General features: G+C 43.8%; 1 protein-coding gene across 1 annotated transcript in view; it reads right to left on the bottom strand.

Annotated features, from left to right (window-relative positions):
* Window positions 1–12287: 12287 nt before the first annotated feature.
* SLC15A1 (solute carrier family 15 member 1) overlaps window positions 12288–21997 on the bottom strand; it is a 35845-nt gene continuing 26135 nt past the window's right edge. Inside the window, exons 19-23 of the mRNA XM_029210547.1 lie at window positions 16510–16617; window positions 16279–16387; window positions 15585–15728; window positions 14003–14110; window positions 12288–13061 (exon numbers count right to left, since the gene is read on the bottom strand). Coding sequence (XP_029066380.1) covers window positions 12870–13061; window positions 14003–14110; window positions 15585–15728; window positions 16279–16387; window positions 16510–16617 — 661 coding nt within the window. The 3' untranslated portion in view covers window positions 12288–12869. The remainder of the gene's footprint in view (window positions 13062–14002; window positions 14111–15584; window positions 15729–16278; window positions 16388–16509; window positions 16618–21997) is intronic.

Raw genomic sequence — 21997 nt, 5'->3', positions numbered from 1 at the left:
ACATCTCCCGCCCCACCACCTCCCTGGTGGTTTAGTCTCTGGAGAGGGTAACACCAAGCATCAAGGGCTTGGGGACAGCCAGCGCACATAGGACGTAAATGAAGTTTTACACACTGAATGCTAAGTTCCTCCTCCCCTGCCCCCCATTCAGAGCTCAGGACAGTCATGCTTTCACCCTCTGGTCTGGATCAGCTAAAAAAAAAAATCTAAAAATGCCACCTTCTGGGTTTCTGCAATAAAATGGCTTATCCATATTTCCTTAGAGTGGAGACCATGGGTCTGTGCACAGAACTTCCCAGCAGCTTTTCAGACCCCTCCTCTTAAACATGAGCAGACAGCCAAGAATCATAAGACATTTGGGGAAAAACAACTTGGAGGGAACAGAGACTAAATAGGGGAAGAATGCTTAAAATACCCATGGGCATAGTCTAAAAGGAGAGAAGACACTGTCATCATGAAATATAAGCTGGATACCATCAAAAATAACAATTCAGATAATTAAAAAGACTCTTTGGATTAAAGCTGGTAGGAATTAAGAAAAATAAATTAGGGAATTTGGAAAATAAGTTGAGGATTTCTCAAAAGTAAAACAAAAAGAAAAAAATGTAGGAGAGAAAGGATAAGAAAATTAGAGGCTCAAGAAGGAATAACATCTAAATAATAGGAGTTCTAGAAGGGAGCAGGGGAAATGGAGGGGAGAGGATTAAAATAAAATTCATGACAATGGCCCCAAATCCAAGGACATGAGTTTCCAGATAAAAAGGGCCCACTGAGCAGCCAGCATAATGGATAAAAATGGATCCACACCGGGCTTCCCTGGCGGCGCAGTGGCTGGGAGTCCGCCTGCCGATGCAGGGGACACAGGTTCGTGCCCCGGTCCGGGAAGATCCCACATGCCGTGGGGCGGCTGGGCCTGTGAGCCAAGGCCGCTGGGCCTGCGCATCTGGAGCCTGTGCTCTGCGGCGGGAGAGGCCGCAGCAGTGGGAGGCCCGCGTACCACAAAAAAAAAAAAAAAAAAAAGGATCCACACCAACATACTTCACCATGAAATTTCAAATTACTAGAAGCCAAGAGATGATTCTACAAGCTTCTAGGGAGAAAAACGTTTTCATACAAAAGATCAATAACCAGAATGCCTTGGGCTTTTCAATAGCAACGTTGAAAGCTCAAAGTCAGTGGAGGGATGCTTTCAAAGTTCCCAAGGAAAATGGTTTCCAGCTGGAATTCTACACCCAGCTAAGTGTCGATCAAATGGGAAAGTAGAATAAAAACGTTTTCAGACATTCAAGACCCTAGAAAAAATTTACCTCCCATGTTTCATTTCTCAGCAAGCTACTACAGAAAAGTGCCCCATCAGAAAAAAAAAAAAAAAAAAGAAGAAAAAAGGAAAGAATCAAGAAAAAAGATGACATGGGATACAAAAGGTGACAGGAGGTGACAAAGCAGAGAGGTGAAGGGGACCCCAGGATACTTTTAAAAGGCTCTTTCTGGCTTCCAGATTGGAGTCCTTCAGAAGGCTCCAGAAGAAACCTCTTTTAGATGATGAAATCAATAGAACATTTAGTGTATTTGATCATACTGAGAGGATATTTACTAAACCAAGGAAGATTTGGAGGCTGAATTAGTAAAAATATATAGAAGAGTAAGCAAATTTTTAAAAGAGTAAGTAACTCCAGGGAAACCAAAGTATAGTATCTGCAGAGAAGGAAAAGCTAATCTTAGTACACTACGTAGCTTACGTGAAAACAGCACTTACATGAGCATAACAATGTGACAGTGAATATTAATCTAACTAAAGTCACTATAAAGCTGTACTGGGTGGATGGGAACACCCTCCCCCCAGTACAAGTGCACATTTGCAGCCGACGTGAATGGCAGGAGGGGTGTGAGGAAGAGCTAAATTCTCATTGTCTACAGTAGGAAGTTAATATATAAAGTTGAGAACTGAGAAACCAACAAGTAGTTAGATAAGCATGCCATTTGGAGATAAACCATCAGATTGTTTGCAACAGTTCAAAGTGGTGCCTCTAAGGAGTGGGGATTGGCCAGGGGAGGGAAAATGGCAGACTATTTCTCCAAACAAGTCTTGTAGAGATCTTTGCCTTTCTAGACTTTGCATGTACTGATTTGATTTTTAAAAGACTAATTTAAAAATATACTACATTAATACAGAGTATTCAAGATGGATTGGGTTCGAACAATTATTTTGACTCAGGTGGGTGTGGGTAGATTTCATGCAATCAAATCTCTAGCGAGAAGCTTACTGGGTGCCTTACCTCTACCTTGTAAAAATAAACTTGAGGTAGCAGGTGACCAGCCACTCTGCACACAATTTTGCCAAGCTATTGATTAAGGGAAGCATAATCTGAAAGCTTCACACCACCACTCACTGGAGAAGAACAAAGGAAGGGTTAGTGCAGTGCTGTTTCCTATCTCTGCTGCCCAAACCACATTGTTTAGGGTCTACCATTCTTTGATTTATTTTTAAATTGCAGTCAGAAATTTCAAAGACCAGTCAAAAGGCTTCACATGCACTTCATCACTGCTAAATGCCACACCTAACTGATTTTTATGCTGAAGGTGGGAAACGTCAGTTTCAACATCTACGTCTATGGCTTCTTGGCCCCAGGGTGGATTTTGCTGCCCAGTGATTGGAGGAGTGGGGTCAGGAAGGAGGATCGTCCAGAAGAGAGGCTGGCAGGGTTCCCTAGAACTCCTGGAAAGAGTTCCAGCAAATGGAGGCAATGTTCCAAACCGCTGGTAATCTTCTCAGGGCAGAGATGGGGACCCCAACTCAGGCCAGGAAGGAATCCCATCATACTTAAGTTTGCAACAAAATGGGGTCCAAGCAGGGCAGTTGTTTGTAATATTCAAAGTTCCTCTGTGTGGAGGTGCTGATATGTCGAAGGTAAGGCACAGAGGCCTTGGCTGGCACACCTTGCTTGAGAAAATGCTCTAAAAATTATACATGCTTCTGCCGGGCATTCCAGGCACCACTGGGGATGTTCTTAAGAAACTCCCAACACATTTTTTTCTCAAATCAAAGTCAACACACGTTTGCTCAATAAAATGAGCATTCTCATTTCCACAGAGGCCTTCAGCAGGGCACATGCAGATGCGAACAGAACAAGGAGACAAAGGACCCAGAGGAAGGGAGAGGGTGTGAGAGGAGTTTTGCTGTTTCCGGAGACGTGACCACCAGCATCTCATTATGCTTGCTCTGAACAAGAGCACCGAGGAAATCCAAACCTTGCCTTGGTTAGTTTACATCTAAACATACCTGACAAATTTATAGAAACAGAGACATGCCTGTATTTTACCTGTATCATCCTATTTCTTATGCTGGTCATCATAGCTTCTAATGACTCACGATGCTTTAGGAATTTCATTTTCCCCAGGAAAGATTCACTGCTGTTGATGGGAGATAGGGGTTCCAACTTAAAAAGCTCATAGTTTTAAATAGCTGTGCTCAGTGACCCACGTCATGCTTCCGCGCACTTACTAGACCCAAAGTTGTTCCCGAAAGGCACACATTATCGCTAATCACAGTGTTTGCGCCGTGCTTTTACAGTTTCTACTGTGCTCTCACACAATATCGAATGCTGTGGCTTCAACCTTGGTTTCTAATAATCCCTGGTGCGTTTAGAAAAAAACAGATGCCCAGGCTGCAACCCCAGAGTTCTGATTCTGGGTCTAGGCAGGCCCAGGCACTGGGATTAGAGCCCCTCAGATGATTCTGAGGGGCAGCTCGCATTGAGAACCACTGTCTGACAGCTTCTCAACATGCACAGGAGAGAACCCAAAGTCTTATCATGGCCCCCAAGGCCCTACACGATCAATCCGGGTCACCTCTCCCTCACCCCTTGCTCACCACACTCCAGGCACGGGAGCCTCTTTGCTGTTATTAGACACACGAACCATATTCCCATCTCAGGCATCCGCCCTTGTTAGGACCCCTTCCAGAATGTTCTTCCCCATCTCGCTCCCTTACTCCATGCATGTCTCTGCTCAAATGTCACCTCTTCAGAGAGGCCCTCCTGGGCCACTCCTTCTAAAATACCAGCCTTCACCCCTTACTCTGTTTATGTTTTGTTTCATAGCATTTATCAACACCTGACACTATTATATATTTATTAGTTTACGTGGTCTGTATCAGTGCCTGGAAACCACGAGAAGCTTAATAAATATTTATTGCACAATTAAATGAGTGGATGAGGATGTGTATTAGATAATGCAAACTCTGGCTTGTAGGAAGTGCTTGATAAATGTGTTTCCTTCCCAATTCACACAAAGGCTGTTGCTTCTACCTGCTGCCTGGTGTCATCCCAAGGAACAGCGACCCCTGCTGGAATTTATACCTGAGTCCCAGATAGAATAGAGTCCACTAATGCCAGTCCCAAGAATGGAACTTCCAGAAAAAAATACGCAGTGTATGATGAGGCCTTCTGATGTGCATTCATGAAAAATTCCGCATAAGGTAATTATGACATTTACAAAAGCCTTTTGTTGGCATGTTGTGGCAAGTTTTCCCAAGGATGTTCTCTTCTGCCATCTTGTGGCCACACTGGGGAACTTCCAGGGGAGCAGTTTGCGATGTCCTTGCTTAGTCAAAAGGAAAGTTGGGGGCTGGGCTTGCCCAGGGCCATTGGGCAAAACACCTGTGGTCATTTAACCAGGCCCTGGTGCTACCCAGGTTCTCGGGCTTCTGTTTTTTAGAAACAGGAAGCAACCGAGGTGACTGCCTCGATTGGTGGCTTCTGCTGGGGAACAGCAGAGAGAAGCAATCGAGGGCCATTCCCTGCCCAAACTTTGTCCTCCCATTCTGACACATCCCTACATAAACTCTTCACAGCTAGACCCGGGCGATCTGGTCTGGGTACTCAATCAATGCTTGCCAACTCCACAAGGGCAGGCTGCATCTCTTTGGTACCCCTAGTGTACTAAACTGCATTGAGGGCTTCCCTGGCGGCGCAGTGGTTAAGAATCGCCTGCCGATGCAGGGGACACGGGTTCGAGCCCTGGTCCGGGAAGACCCCACATGCCGCGGAGCAACTAAGCCCGTGTGCCACAACTACTGAGCCTGCGCTCTAGAGCCCGCGAGCCACAGCTACTGAGCCCACATGCCACAACTACTGAAGCCCGCGTGCCTAGAGCCCATGCCCCTCAACAAGAGAAGCCACCGCAATGAGAAGCCCGTGCACCGCAACAAGGAGTAGCCCCTGCTCGCCGCAGCTAGAGAAAGCCCGTGCATAGCAACGAAGACCCAATGCACCCAAAAATAAAATAAATTTATAAAAAATAAAATAAAATAAACTGCATTGAGCACAGAGCAGGTGCTTACTGAATAATTGCTGTTGAAGGAATGAAATAATAATTGTGAGTGTTTATAGAGCACTTACTACTTGCCATGCATTGTAGGAAGCCCAAGCACTGCACATACATTGTCTCCTAAATTAGGCTGATCAACTCATCCCAGTTTGCCCAGGACTGTCCTGGGAACTCCCTCAGTCCCTGACAAACAGGGACGGTTGGACCCTGTATTAGCCAGTTTGGGCTGCCTTAACAAAATGCCACAGACTCAGTGGCTTAAACAACAGGAATTAATTTTCTTACAGTTCTGGAGGCTGGAGGTCCAAGATCAAGATGCTATCAGGGTTGGTTTCTGGCTTGCAGACGGCTGCCTGGGGGTGGAGGGGTGAGGGAGGGAAAGAGGGGGTAGCAGTGGGGAGAGGGAGAGAGCTCTCACTTCTTCTAAGGGCACTAATTCCATCATGAGGGCTCCCTCCCTCCTGCCTGGGCTGCCTGCTGTAGGGCCTTAATACTTATTGGACACACATGGGTTGTGACTGTTAGTAGCTGAGTGGGATATATTAAGAATTCTTTGCAGGTTTGTAAGCCAAACCAAGGATCCAAGTAAGACTGATGACTCATTGAAGGTTAGTCTTACCAAGACTGAAATCCGTTGAACAGCATGGGGCAGCTGAGAATGTCATCTCTGCCCAAAGGTACAGTTTCAGGAGGGGCTCTCAGCACCTTTTGCTGGTAATTGCAGAGCTGGGAAGCCTTACACAGCGAGCTCTGTGAGAGACGGCCTGCACTTCCCTCCTCTTCCCTGTGGTGATGGGGGCAGAGACTGCTTTAGGAGCCACATATGAAACGGAAACTGTTAAGGGAAGCACTTTCTTCATTCAGCACTTAAGGCAGGACTCGCACACAGCAAAAGCTCTTAAGGCCCCTCACTGGCCTCCGGGACCTGCCACCTTAAGAAATGCAAGGCTCTTAGGAATTCCCTGGCGGTCCGGTGGTTAGGGCTCTGCGCTCTCACTGCCGTAGGGCCAGGGTTCGATTCCTAGTCAGGGAACTAAAATCCCACAGGCTATGCGGTGTGGCCAAAAAATATTTTTTAAATTAAAAGAAAAAAAACAACTGGAAAATATTAGAAAAAACAACAACAACAACAAAAAAACGTGCAAGGGTCTCTGTTTCAAGGGCACCAGAACAGCAACCTTACAGATCCGGCTCCTGCTCTTTATGAGTCTTTAAACACATCTGTGGAGCCTCCAAGTCTCCTTAGAACAAGCCAGACATTCCAGAAAATAAAAAACCTGGAGGCTCTGAGTGGTCAGAGGTCAGGAGGATTTGGGAAGGGGGGACAGACGCTCCGTGGTCAGGCTGCAGGGGCTGGAGGTGGGCTGTGTCCCCACGGACACACCTCGGAGCCCCGGGCGGCCCAGGCTCTCTCCTGTTTATCGCTTTTGATCAGGTGTGAGCTGGAGGCCCCAGACACTCAGGGCTTCTCCAGGAAGCCTGAAAGGCCTCCAATGTCACAGGATGGAGGTGAGTGGAAGGGGAACTGCTGGAGGCCTCTGGGAGGAGCAGGGAGTGGGGAGGTAGTGTTTAATGAGGATGAAGTTTCAGTTTTGCAAGATGATAAAAGCTCTGGAGCGGGCTGGTGGTGACGGTGCGTAGCGGAGTGGATGCTCTTAATGCCTCTGGACTCTGTAGACTTGAAAATGGTTCGCGGTGAACTTTGTCCCATGTGTTTTACCACAGTGAGAAAGGAAACCAGACAGCTTGCCCGCTGTCTGTGGCCCCTGCTGTGACTTGCTGGCCACTCCTCCTTTGTAGCCCACACCTACCCCTGCCTCCCAAGCCGGCTGCCCCTCACGTGAGACCCTGGCCCCTGCATGGCGAGCTTCAGAGCTGATCACCATGACCTCGGAGGCGCCAACACCAGGACTCCCACTGGCCATGGGGGCGTGCAAAACCCAGATCCACGAGGGAGGGGGTTCCAGTGTTTCCAGAACGTCACAAGGTCTTTACAGGAGGTCCTGGATCCCTCTAAGATGGTAACTGTGTTTAATCTGTTCTGTTTCATCCTTTGAGAGCAGGGTTTACCAGCCTCTCCTCCCTACACATGGCCCCTCTTGCCCATCTAGGCCAGCCCTGGGGTGTCCACCTGGATTTCGGGTGGATCGTGCTTCTCTGAGGCCCCCCAGTGCCCCCTTTGCCCTTGTCCCTGGTACATCACTCCTGCCATCACATGTCTGCATTTGACTTCGTGAAAAAAGACAGTACAGCCTGGTGATTAGGAGAGAGGTACTTCTCCCTGCTCAGACATGCTTGGGTTCACATCCTGGCTTGGCCAACTGTTGGGTATATGGCTGTGGGCAAGTTACTTAAGCTGGTTATTCCTCAGTTTTTTCATCTCTAAAATGGGGGTAATAACACCTTCTTTAGTATTGTTATAAGGATTAAATTAAGTTAATCCATACTGTCCAGTAACCATTGGCAGTGAGAGGCAGGCTGGTGTAGTGGCTGGTAGCCTGGGCTCTTAAGCCAGATGGTAGATGTGACCTTAGGCAGATTACTTGGTTTCTCTGTGCCTGTTTTCTGCTCTGTGGAATGGGAATAATAACAGGAATCTAAATTATAGGGCTATTGCAAGGGCCACATGCTTGTAAACATGACACAGTAAAGTGCTTCACATGCTGTCTGCCCATATTCAGTGTCCAATAAGTGTTAACTGCTTCTATTTGTCATAAAAAAAATGAAGCTGCAGGACTTCCCTGGTGGCGCAGTGATTAAGAATCCACCTGCTAATGCAGGAGCACGGGTTCGAGCCCTGGCCCAGGAAGATCCCACATGCTGCGGAGCAACGAAGCCCTTGCACCACAACTACTGAGCCCATGTGCTGCAACTACTGAAGCGTACGCACCTAGAGCCCATGCTCCGCAACAAGAGAAGCCACCGCAATGAGAAGCCCGTGCACTGCAACAAAAAGAAGAGTACCCCCGCTCGCCGCAACTAGAGAAAGCCTGCGTGCAGCAACGAAGACCCAGCACAGCCAAAAATAAATAAGTTTATATATATAAAAAAAATGAAGCTGCAGAAGTAGTCCAGAATGCATGACAAAAATCTATGGCTAAAATGGTCAACAAAAATTAAACTGGAAGATGCATTTAATAAAGTAACTTTATATCTAAAATAGATGCAAAATAAATGTTAGTACCCTGAAAGAAATAAAGAACATCCACAAAATGAAAAAGAAATTATAAGAAATTATGGAGACACGTGGAAACAAGAATAGGCCAATAAGATTCATGTGGACGTTATAACCACTGTCCAAAATATTCTCCATCAAAACGTCTACAAACAATAAATGCTGGAGAGGGTGTGGAGAGAAGGGAACCCTCCTACACTGTTGGTGCAAACGTAAATTGGTGCAGCCACTATGGAGAACAGTATGGAGGTTCCTCAAAACCTAAAAATACAGCTAGCACGTGATCCAGCAATCCCACTCTTGCACATATATCCGGAGAAAACCATAATTCAAAAAGATACGTGCACTCCTATGTTCACTGCAGCACTATTTACAATAGCCAAGACAAGGAAGCAACCTAAATGCCCGTTGACAGAAGAATGGATAAAGAAGATGGTACAATGGAATATTACTCAGCCATAAAAAGAATGAAATAATGCCATGTGCAGCAACATGGATAGACCTGGAGATTATCATACTAAGTGAAGTAAGTCAGACAAAGAAAGACAAACACCATATGACATCACTTATATGTGGAATCTAAAATAATGATACAAATGAACTTATTTACAAAACAGAAACAGACTCACAGACATAGAAAACAAACTTATGGTTACCAAAGGGGAAAGGGGAGGAGGGATAAATTAGGTGTTTGGGATTAACATACACACTAGTATATATAAAATAGATAATCAACAGGGACTTATCGTACAGCACAGGGAACTCTATTCAGTATTCCGTAATGACCTAAATGGGCAAAGAATCTGAAAAAGAGTAGATATATGTATATGTATAACTGAATTAATTTGCTGTACACCTGAAACTAACACAATATTGTAAATCACCTATACTCCAACATAAAATAAAAATTTAAAAAAACAACAAAACAAAAACCCCACAAACTATTCTGGCTTTTAGGTATAAGCAATGAAATCCTGCTATGTACAACGAAAGCATTTCCATTCCAGATACTCTCCCCAACCCATGTAGGATCGTACTTCAACACTCAGCCAATGTTCAAGTCAGTGAATTATTTTGATTAAACACTGATCAGCAACTTAGAGAAAGGTGTAAAGCACAAAAAAATGGGGGCCAAGGAAAAGGCAGAAGACCAGAGGTTGTGGATCTGGCCCCATGTGTCCCCCTTGGCCACTCCTGCCCCATGACACTTGCCACTGTCCAAAGTCTTTTGTCTAGAACCCCCATGGTTGCACCCGTCAGTCTTGATTACGTTTGGAAGAAATGGGAAGATTAGAGGGAAGATCACTCTGAAAACTCACCCCTGATGATCAAAGTGCCCTGATGCCCGCCGTCCCCCCTCTTATCCTTTAAAGGCCAGTGGAGGTCACATTAACACTGAGTTAATGTTTTCGTCCAACTGCAAAGCATACTCAATGTTAATGTCGTAGTCGATTGAGGGGCAGGTCTTCATTCAACATTTGGAAGCCTGGTGTGTGCCAGGTACCCTCAAACAGAGGATTTTAGAGACTTCACATTGTCTCGTGTTCTCTTTGTTTTGTAGGAGAGGAAAATGAGATTTGAAAGGTGAAGGGTTGCCCCATGTTACCCAGCGGCTGTAAGAAGTTGTTAGGACCAGAATATATTTTGAGGATTTAGGATGAGTTCTCTTTGGATTATTGACAAGAGGGGGGTAATGGAGCTGAGAGCTCATCACCGTGACTGTTGTTTTCCTCCATCAAAGGCATACTGTGTAAGTTAGAGGGTAGAAATGACCAGAGAGGCAAAATTCGTAGTCCCTTATAGCTAGTCTTTCACACTAGACCTTGTCAACGAGGCGCATTCAAATCACTGCTCAAGGTTCAGTTCTCAGCCTCTTCCATCTCACTCCTCATGGTCCAAGAGATTTTAAATTGTTATTTAACACAAAGAGGCCAACCACCTTACGGAAATTAAGTGGATCACAGGATACATGCAGAGAGCTTCCGGCCCACGGAAAGCTGGATAGTCACAACACACCGGGGGTGTGTGACAGGAGTGCAGAGGAGAGACAGCCAGACTGTTGCCAGAGCTGCTCCAGGTCTTTGCTCAAAACCTGCCAACCCCTACCTTTAGCAGGAGTGAACATAAATCTTTAAGTTAAAGGGTCCAGAGATAAGAAAGGAAGCTACAAACAAAAAAACCCAGATGGGAACTTTCCTGGTGGCACAGTGGTTAAGAATCTGCCTGCCAATGCAGGGGACACGGGTTCGAGCCCTGGTCCAGGAAGATCCCACATGCTGCGGAGCAACTAAGCCCGTGCGCCACAACTACTGAGCCTGCACTCTAGAGCTTGCGAGCCACAACTACTGAGCCGGTGTGCCACAACTACTGAAGCCTGCACACCTAGAGCCTGTGCTCCGCAACAAGAGAAGCCACAGCAATGAGAAGTCTGCGCACCGCAACGAAGACCCAACGCAGCCATAAATAAATCAATTAATTAAAAAAACAAACCCAGATGGAACCAGCTGGGACCAAGATGGTGGCCCGAATCAAATCTGACCTCCAACAGACCCTGAGTCTCATTATACACTGATTTTACTACATTAGCATATCAAATGACACACACCTACCAAAGGCCATGACCGGACATCAAGGACCAAAAAAGGATAAAAGCGGTGGCACTCCACTCCCTCGGAAAAAGCGCTAAAAGACTAATGCATATGCCTCCCCGTCATTAGCCTCACTCCTCCTCCCTTCGTCTTTACTCTAAAATTAAATCCCTCTCACCAGGTGGGTGAGAAGTTGATCTGTGAACTTACCTCCTGTTTCTCCATTCTTTGGCCCATGAATAAAGCTTGTGCTGTGTCCATCTCAGCTTCGTTATTTGCCTTCTTGAACCCAGCTGGGCTAGGGCTCAAACAGGGACCGTGCAACTTAATTTGGTAACGAAACTGGGGAACAGGAAAACCGTTGGAGGAAGTGGCCTGGATCCTGAATATGAAGAGGATTTTGCCAGGAGGAGTGCGTGGGTGAGGGGTGGGTAGAAAATAAGTGTCTCAAGACCTGATTTTTCTTTTGCCTTTGACTAGAAGTGAGAACCCATTGCATTCCAGGAACTAGAAGAAGTTGGTAGATCAGAGAGAAAGGTGACATATCCACAGAAGAAACAGTTAAGGAATGAGGACTTGATCCAAAGGGTAGAAAAGGTCCTCAACAAGCTTTGATCATTACATTTGCGTTTCTCGCTCTAGACTTTGTCTCTCTGTTTCATTCCGTCTCCACACTGCAATGACAAGCTTATGCATGAAGCATCTTAGAGATCCAAGCTCCTAACCCAGCAACCAGTTTCCACATTCAGAACTGTGCACACGTCTAAGAACTGTTGCTCGTTTTTCCAAGAGTGCCAAAGCGGACTCGTTCTGAGTCTGATACCTGGGAATGGTTATATGATAAATATCTATAGGATGAATTTGGCAGGAAGTGTTCATAATATTTTGGAACGGTTTTTATTCAAGTAGAAAAATACTCACGAGTATTGAGAAAAACACTTTGAGATGGTACAAAAATATGCACACGGGAAGCTCCTAGCAGAAAAGGGTAGTGTAGCCACAGATAACCCCGAGAAAAGCAGGAAACAAACTTTGATATCTCATGTTCCTGGAATTTACTGTATGTGGGTCTTGCTTTGTTCATGCTTTTATCACCTTCTGAGGAAATTTTAATGAGTGGGCACAGCTTTTATAATCAGGAAAGGAAATGTTAAGGATTTCTTACTCTGCCCCCACCCAAATACACAGACACTTACTCTTAAGAATGAGAATTTATTTCATACCATTGAAACTCTAAAAATCATGACTTGCCTTTACCTGAGTAGTTTTTTGAGTTATACATAATTTAAAAAGAGGTAGGGACTGGAAAGACAAAACTAAAAACAGAAGGTAAAGTTACCAGTTCCTACTAGCCGGTCCTTATGGTGTACCATTCTAAAGCCTAAACAGTCACTTTTTGCCTCATTTAACATTGTTTCCATAGAGTGTTTGAATGCAAACAATATGGAACTTTGCCACCATTTCAAAAATTCAAGTTAGTCCAAAATAACTTTGTGTGTTAGGAAAGGAGTTAAATGCAGGGTATGGACTCAGTGTTGTAAAAGTATGTGTATGTGTGTGTGTATGCTTTAAATAAGACTTCTCTGAAAAACAAACAAAAGGACTTCTTTTAGAGTGTTAGGTTCATTGCCGGCTGCTTAGAGAACAGCTTTCTTGGTTTGTTTCACAGTTCTGAAGTCTTCCCCATCAGCGGCCATACAACAGAGTGTCCTGCCCCCAGGGGACAGACACCTGGGCACATCCTGGGCCCAATCCGTCCTCCACTTGCTTCTTGATATTCACAGCTGTGTCTGTAAGACGGAGTCCAACTTGGGATATGGGTTACTCTCTTCCAGGTACTTTTTCTTTTCATCCGTATCAAACTGAGCTTCAATCTCTGCTGGACTGACGTACGTATAGAATCGGGCCATGATGGCAAATATTATGCTGACGACCAGAAGCAACGCCGCAAACAGAACATACTCGGCCCACTTTGAAGGAATTGAAGTTGGAGCAAGGAAAAAACAAAAACAATACAGGTTATGGGAATGTATATATCGCGGGTATGTTTTCTTTAGACATCCAGATCGAAGGTGTTGGAAGTGAAGTTGTTAGGGGAAACTGGTAGCTACTACCACAGATACAGAGTGGCCAGCTTTCCTTGAATGCCCAATGTAACAGTCACATTCTTCGAACAGCTCTGGAGTGCAGACACCCAGGACTTCAAGAAGATGAGACAAAATTTCCGAAAAACCCGAGTCTTAAGACAAATAGCTGGCCCCTGGAAGGATGGGGACCCAGGGCACACCAAGCAGAGTACTCTTGAGGGAAAAAGAATGTGCTGAAATGTTCTCAGGTAAGACCCCCATGTTATCTTTTGGCAAAACGTTGAGGTCATGAGCATGCAGGATTAGCACAGGCTCTGATGGGACCTGGTGCGGGAAGTAATGAGTCTGATGGGGTAAAGGGACAGCTCCCTCATGAGGCAGAGATTCTGAGTGCTGAAGGAGAGTTCCAGAACCAGAAAAGCCCTCATTTTATTTTAATGGGAAAAATTACGACAACCTTTAGGATGGCTTTAACTTTAGGTACTGTGAAACTTTCTGGATAACACGCCTGCTTTGGGGCCACTGAGCCGCATTCACTGAGGCCAGGAAAGATGTTTCCTTTGGTAGTAAAACCATATGAGCGTGTAGGTATGTTAACCCCATCTGGTTACATCTGGTTATTTTCCAAGTAGAAATAAGAAGAATCAGCACGCACTTGGCCATAAGACCTTTTTGTATCTGCCCTGTCTGGCTGGTCTGGCAGTTCTACTCAGCCGTTAGCCAAGATGACCACGTGTATATACAGACAGCTAGGGAGGGTCGTCGCAATGATGATTAACAGGTGAGAAGACAGAGGTACGCGCGATCTCTGTCTGCACCAGTACCTGTTCGCTGAACGAGCCCGCTCCTGCTACAATAAGGACAATGAAGTTGCCAACTGCCACTGTCAACAGCCACCCTGCTTGAAGCACTGACTTCATGTTGGAAGGAGCCTGAGGAAACGAAACAGAGTGAGTCCCGATGTAGACGTCAACCGCAGAGCGGGAGAACACAGCTAACTCACCGACTCCCTTAATTAGGCCGTCTACCCCCAAAATGCACATTAAGAGTCAGGCTGGTTTAAATGCAAAAAGGATTATCACTTGGATAACAAGACATCCCAAATGCTCCTGTGGTATGAACACACAAGAATCCTTTGTTTTTCACTCTCCACATGCTTGCAAAACTGTCATCCTAATGAAATGGACGAATCCACAGGTGAACCGATTCTGCTTCTACAGAAGAATTTTCAGACAAAGCCATCCAGTCCGACCTCTCCTTTCCCCCAGATGGAGGCTGCTCTCTGCGCTGTCACCTTGCTCTTTGGGGAGCTTCCCTGCTATGTCACCAAAACTTCTCTTAGAACTCTTGTCACCCGTGTTATAGTCGTCTCCTTAACTAGACTGTGAGGTCATCGCAGAAAGGGATTACCCAGCTCATATTTACAATCTTTACTGCAAAACTTGAAGGTATTAGGCACGCTGCACTTAGGATGACTGTAACTGTATTTTGATAAAATAGTTCAGAACCTAAGCTCTAATTTAGGTATCAGCAAAATGTGCCTCATTAGTCTAATAGTCACAAAAGCAATACTACTTTTAAAAGCTAGGCCTTGGGCTTCCCTGGTGGCGCAGTGGTTGAGAGTCCGCCTGCCGATGCTGGGGACACGGGTTCGTGCCCTGGTCCGGGAAGATCCCACATGCCGCGGAGCGGCTGGGCCCGTGAGCCATGGCCGCTGAGCCTGAGCGTCTGGAGCCTGTGCTCCGCAACGGGAGAGGCCACAGCAGTGAGAGGCCCACGTACCGCAAAAATAAATAAATAAATAATAAATAAAATAAAAATAAAAGCTAGGCCTTAATCAGTGTGTTTACTGGGAGCTACAAAGAGATCTCGAGTGAACCTTAAAAATAATGAGGACACAGACCTATGCATGAGCCTGTTATGAACAGGGTTGTTTCAGAACGTGGGATCCACTGACCATCACGACCCTGGTAATGGTCGTTAATGTAGTTTTTCCTACTTAGGACCCCAAATCTCTAGCATGTGACTGGGAATTCAGATACCTATATATGGACACTCATGATGCTAAATAGTAATATTCTTTTTTTTTTTTTTTTTTTGGCCACGCCGTGTGGCTTGCGGGATCTTAGTTCCCCGACCAGGGATTGAACCTGTGCTCTCGGCAGTGAAAGCATGGAGTCCTAACCACTGGACCGCCAGGGAATTCCCTAAACAGTAATATTCTTATTCAGTAAATAAGACTTGGTAATTTCTAAAACCTTGTTTGGTAGAAGCTACCATAATGTTTTCTAGAATTTTCTTTTACACTGTAAGTACATGGCTACCCCAGCTTTTAATTAAGTCCCAGCAGCATTATTTGAAGGCAGGGTTGTAGGAGAGGGGTGTACAGAACAACAGACAGGAAACCTGAGAATATGAGAACTCCAATCCCGTGACGGAGAAAACCACCTCGCCGCAGGTGAGGAGGAAGTACTGGGGGATTTGCAGGGCCATGCTGACTGTGTTCGGGGAAATATCTCTAAATGCCGTCGGTTCGAGGCAGCCGTCATCCTAAACCAGTAAGGCAAAAGCAAGAAGAAGAAATGAAAATCGAGACTGCTTCCAGAATAAAAATTGCTCAGACAGGCAAACTGAATTTGGACCTTCAGGGTTACACCAAAGGATCTATCCAGAAAGTACACATTTTAAACGTAAATATGCAACACTGCATTTTATCCTTGGGATGGGATGGCCTTGGTAGGATTTGAAAATATGTTCACTAGCTTTTTCTTCTTAAATAAGAGAGCAGATTGGAAGTCAGGTTTGTTGAAAACATTGCCAGCTCTTTGAACGAAAAGCTTCAAAGGTCCATGTTGACAGTCTATGAGGACAGTGGTCAATGTGAACGTTTAGAGCAGGTCAGTCTGTTTAATTTTATTCTAAAGGTGAACTTAAGGCAATGATAAACCACAGAATTAGTGGTGAACTGAATTAATTCTAAATTCGTTTAAAATACAGATCCTAATATCACTCTGTTAAATCATTACTATGTCCTGTTTTCAAGGACTCATATCAATAAACTTTGAGTGGAACTTCTGATTCAGTGCAATGAGTTACTAACCTTCCTTGTGATTACATAGGTATACGCACTACCAAATTCAAGGTAGGATGTTTTGAACTCATTTCCACAGTGTTGTGCAATCTCTGATGAGTTTATTGTGAAGCTCATTCTATGAAAAGGAAGATTAATATAAATTAACATTCTTGGTATTGAAAGTTTCAATGTATTATTTAAAGGAAAAGACTTGAAACCCTTGAACTTGGGAACAAAGTGTCCATTGCAGGTACTTACCTGCCAGAAGAGAAAAAATGATATTCACTGGCATTGTGACTGGTGACGGTTTCATTAATTTCCTCATTCATTGTGACATTGAAGCTGTCAGCAAGAGTATTTACAAATCTGAAACAGAAAACCATCTGTCTTGTGAGCGGACTATGGAATGACTCGTTCCAGGTCACAGTATGTGCATCTGGAGTTGGGCTCTGTTCCCTTTTGGAAGGAAGTTAAGATGTCTGCAGAAGATTTCTACAGTATAAAGGCAAAAAGTAACTCACTCTAGGTTTGCCTTTGCTCACCTCATGAGAACACACCTAAAAGCATTTATTTAACACAGGTAAATGCCGGGAACTGTTCTAAGTACTCTCTGACTAGGAACTATTTCAGTGGTATTTTGGGATATTAAGTACAGATTGAAATGGCTGCTGATCTCCTCCCCCTCGGGTAGGCAGCCATGTCTTTGCGCTTCTTATTTCAGAAGCTTGACAGCCAAAGTGATGAAGGACCAAAAGCAGTAGTTGCTGAGTACCTAAAAGACAGCCTCCAACTGGGGCTTCTTTTACAGCGTCAGGGAAGCCCATTTATTTCCTTTACTTTAAAGAGCAGCTTCAGGCAGGGAGGGGCTCCAAGGAGTGGACAGGAAGACATGGGCCAGCCCAGCAATCAGAGACAGTTTTGAGGAATTCCCTTCAGATGGCAGAGACCTGTGTCTGCAGGTTGTGGAGTAACAGTGATCAGCACCCCACGGGAATACGGCTGGGAATGGAACACCCAGTAGGACTGGGTGCTGGGTCCCAAGGTTTCCAGTCTCTGAAACATTCCCTGTGCCCAAGCTTCAATGGGACCATTTGAGAGTTGTTTGCCTCGAAAGGACCATATAGGTGGTGGACCGGGTGATTAGAGATCCCTTCCTCAAGTGTTCCAGGCTAGAGAAGACTCTGGTACTCTTGTACTGCCCCAGGGAGAAGGGGGCTACCCCAAATAAGACCAGCGGATCTTTCCTACCAGATAGGTAATTGAAGGCATACAGAAGATTATCCAATTCAGAGAACGAGAAGTAATAACAGTACACACCTAAGTACCATAAAGAACAATTTAACTTCCACATCCCTAAAATACATGGTGATGGAATAAAATTTACGTTTTAAGGCAGGACAAGAATATGTAAACATAACATTCCCTGCTCTGTACTGAGCACTCCCTAATATGCAGTGTGCATTATACATTAACTTGACCTCCCCAAAGGTGGGAATGCTGGCTCCACCATAAAGATCAATTTTTTTTTCCTTTCTTCTGACGTCAGCAGTGTAACTCCTTGGAAGATAACATTCTTTCCTAATTCTGTAAGGGGTCGTGGTGACCTACTGCTTGCTTTGTATGTGCAGACTTAGACTATGTGTTTTTGGTGAACCTTATGTAAAAATGGGTGTCATTTTGATGTATAATCTTTTGCTTCAAAAACGTATATTTTGAAGTACCTTTGTGGTGGTTTTTTTTTTTTTGGCCATGCCAGGCAGCTTGTGGGATCTTAGTTCCCTAACCAGGGATTGAACCCAAGCTCTCGGCAGTGAAAGCGTGGAGTCCTAACCACTGGACCACCAGAGAATTCCCTTGAGGTATCTTTGTATAAATGAAGTGCCTTTGACTTCTAACAAGTGGAACAGTCCTCAGAGTTTTTTGAAAGACTGTCTCCTGGGTTATAATCTTTTAGATCTGCTCAAATAAAATTCTCTACTTCTCCTTTAGATAGACTATTGATTAATTTTTTTGTCAACAGTGGCCAAGTTTCATCTACTTTGTGGCAATAAGTAATATTGGTCAAATTCCAGGGACTGAGAGAACATTTTTATGAATGAAACATTTGACTTGGTGTCATTTAACAGGTGATTAAAATAGAAAACTGAACCTGATGTAGGTCAACAGGAGCCTAAATAGAGTGAATATTGCTCCAAACTGTAAATGCCACTTTTATAAAAGGTTAAGATGAACCATTCAAAAGACAGACAGTGGAAACAGTATGCAATTAGGAAGTAGACCCTTGGGCCTGGGGCCTGGCTTTATATATTATAAGCCAGAAGGCTGAATAAATCCTATCCTAAGGCTTGAGTACTACTGCCTGCCTGACATATGTCTCAGGGCTGGTACAAGATACCAATAAGAATGGAAATAATCTGAAAAAAAAAAAAAAAAGCAACATCACACATATCAGATGTGTTTTCATATACACACAGAAAATAGAAGAGGATAAACAGCAAACACATTCTGAGTGCTTCAAAAGGCATGGAAAGCGGAGGTTCCAGATCAATTGTGCTCTAAGAGCTCTGATCAGGCAAATCCTAGGGTCCACTAGGCTTCAAGCTGGCCTGACATCTTAGGAGCACCAGGATCTAAGCTACAAAGTGATCATGGGAGGAGGGATGGAGAGTGGGAACCAGCTGAGAAAACAAGATGGGACCAGTTCCTTAAAGAATAACGAGAGGGGCTTCCCTGGTGGTGCAGTGGTTGAGAGTCCACCTGCCGATGCAGGGGACGTGGGTTCGTGCCCCGGTCCGGGAAGATCCCACGTGCCGCGGAGCGGCTGGGCCTGTGAGCCATGGCCGCTGAGCCTGTGCGTCCGGAGCCTGTGCTCCGCAACGGGAGAGGCCACAACAGTGAGAGGCCCGCGTACAGCAAAAAAAAAAAAAAATTTTAACGAGGGGACAGAGATATTTGTTCCTCTTCAATAAAAAATTTTAAGAAAAAGGGCTTTATGAGCTATAGTTCACATACCGCAAAATTCACCCCTTTAAAGTGTGCAATTCAGTGATTTCACTACAGCCACATGGTTGTGCAACCATCACAAGAGTCCAGTTCTCATCACTCCAAAAAGAAACTCAATGCCCGTGAGTAGTCTCTCTCCATGCCCCCTCCCCACAGTCCTTGGCAACCACTAATCTCCTTTCTGTCTCTGTGGATTTGCCTGCCGTTTCATGTAAATGGGATCATACACCAGGAGGTCTCTGTGCCTGGCTTCCTTCACTTAGCATAATGTTTTTAAGGTGTATTCATGTGACAGCATATAGCAGTACTCCATCTCTCTTCATCACTGAATAATATTCCATTGTATGGATAGACCACATTTTGTTTATCAGTTAATGGGCATTTCAATTGTTTCTACATTTTGTCTATTGTGAATAATGCTGCTATGAACATTCATCTACAAGTTTTCAAGTGGACATATATTTCCATTTCTTGTGGGTGTATACCTAGGTGAAAAATTGCTGGGTCATATGGTAACTCTATGTTTAACATTTTGAGAAACAGTTTTTCAAAGTGGTTGCATAAGTTTACATTTGCACCAGATGTGTATAAGGATTCCAATTTATCTGCCTCCTCACCAACATTTTTTATTACCTGTTTTTTTTTAAAATTTATTTATTACAGCCTGGTGAATGTGAAGTGGTATCTTGTTTTTTTTTTTTTTTTTTATCTTGTTGTTTTGATTCACATTTCCCTAATGAATAATGCTGCTGAGCATCTTTTCGTGTACTTTTTGGCCAATAGTATTTTTTTTGGATAAATGTCTATTCAAATACTTTGCCCATTTAAAAAATTGGGTTATCTGTCCCTTTATTATTGAGTAGTAATAATTTTTATATATTTGGAATATAAGTCTCTTATATATGATTTGCAAATATTTTCTCTCATCCTGTGGGTTGTCTTTCACTTTCTTGATGGCATCATTTGTAGCACAAATGTTTTCAATTTTGATGAAGCCTATTACTATTTTTGTTGTTGTTTGTGCTTTTAGTTTCATATATAAGAAACCACTGCCTAATCCAAGGTCACAAAGATTCATTCCTATTTTTCTTCTAGAAATTGTATTGTTTTAGTCATATTTAGGTCTATGATCCATCGAGTTAACTTTTATATATGGGATCAGTGAGGCGGGTGTTCAACGTCAGTCCTTTGTATGTGGATTTCCAGTACCATTTTTGGAAAACTCCACAATTTTTAAAATGAAGATATCTTTCTGAATCTACTTATGGCCAATCATGTCCCAGCTACACTCCCTCCTTAAAGCATGTTTTTTCAGTATGGCAGTCGTCAAGACCAGGACTGAAATAAACTGAACTGACAGTAAATCTTAAATTGAGATTTTTTAGCAACCAAGGAAGCATATAATCACATTATCTACACGAATGATTTCTGTACCACTACTGAATAAAAATATTTGTAAAATATTGTTTTTAAAACTTTCTTCATCCTTTTTATATTTCTTATGATGAACATATTAATTTGGTACAGTAGTTTATATACATTTATAATTTATAAAGGACACCATATTCATACATTGTGGGTACATGCTCAAAATATTTTTATTGAATGTGATAAAAGGTTTAAAGATCACTGCCCTCGAGAAACTTCCCACATGTGGACAAAGAAACATGTGAATGTGGACTGTGACATTGTTTGGAAAAATGAAAATAACCTAAATTTCCTGTACAGAGAAATGGACCAAAAAAATTGTGGTATATCCATGCAATGGAATATTATACAATGGTTTAAGTGAATGGATAAGGGACACATATATGAATGTGACTAAATATTAAAATAATATCTTTAATGTAATATATTTTATAATATGATTGCAGAATGACATATACACAGGACAATAACTTTTTTTTTCTTTTTTTTTTTGCGGTATGTGGGCCTCTCACTGTTGCAGCCTCTCCCGTTGCGGAGCACAGGCTCCGGACGCGCAGGCTCAGCGGCCATGGCTCACGGGCCCAGCCGCCCCGCGGCATGTGGGATCTTCCTGGACCGGGGCACGAACCCGCGTCCCCTGCATCAGCAGGCGGACTCTCAACCACTGCGCCACCAGGGAAGCTCAACAATAACATTTTAAGTTTAAAAACATGCCAAAAACATATTGTTTATAGATACCTATATATGTAGCAATATGTAATGTTAAAAAAATTCATGAGAAAGATTAGTATCAAACTCTCGACCACTTTTTGACTGAAGTATCTTGCCATTTATTTAAAAGACTGGAGTCTGTTAAGTCCTGCAGCTTCCTGATACCACATAATTAAGAGGATTCCATTTTGCTTAAGATTCTATATACTATTCCTTTAGTTCATATATTACTCAGAAGTCTGACTTCCTGAAATTTTTGAAGTTGTTCTAATTATCAGTTTGTTTCTGACGCTAGTTTTTCAGAACTTCCCTTTTTTTTAAAAATGTGTCTCCTGGGCATTACTGAAATAATAAATAATAAAACCTTTGATCCATTAAGAATTTGTTGTTGCCAATAAAAAGAAAAAAGTTTCTGGTTTATCTTTTACCACATGGATGGATTGGTGGAGTTAAGTGTTGGTGACCTCATGTATCCTTCTTCTTTTGTAAGATCTCATCAAAGACAATGAAGGAGGAGAGGGAGAGGGAGAGGAGTGAGGAAGGGGGAAAAGGGGGAGGGGAAGGAAGAGGGGGAGGGGAAGGAAGAGGGGGAGGGGAAGGAAGA

The sequence above is a fragment of the Monodon monoceros genome, unplaced genomic scaffold (assembly GCF_005190385.1).
Source record: "Monodon monoceros isolate NGI ecotype Baffin Bay Population unplaced genomic scaffold, NGI_Narwhal_1 Super_Scaffold_8, whole genome shotgun sequence".
Taxonomy (NCBI): Eukaryota; Metazoa; Chordata; class Mammalia; order Artiodactyla; family Monodontidae; genus Monodon; species Monodon monoceros.
This window is presented reverse-complemented; position numbering and strand designations above follow the sequence as displayed.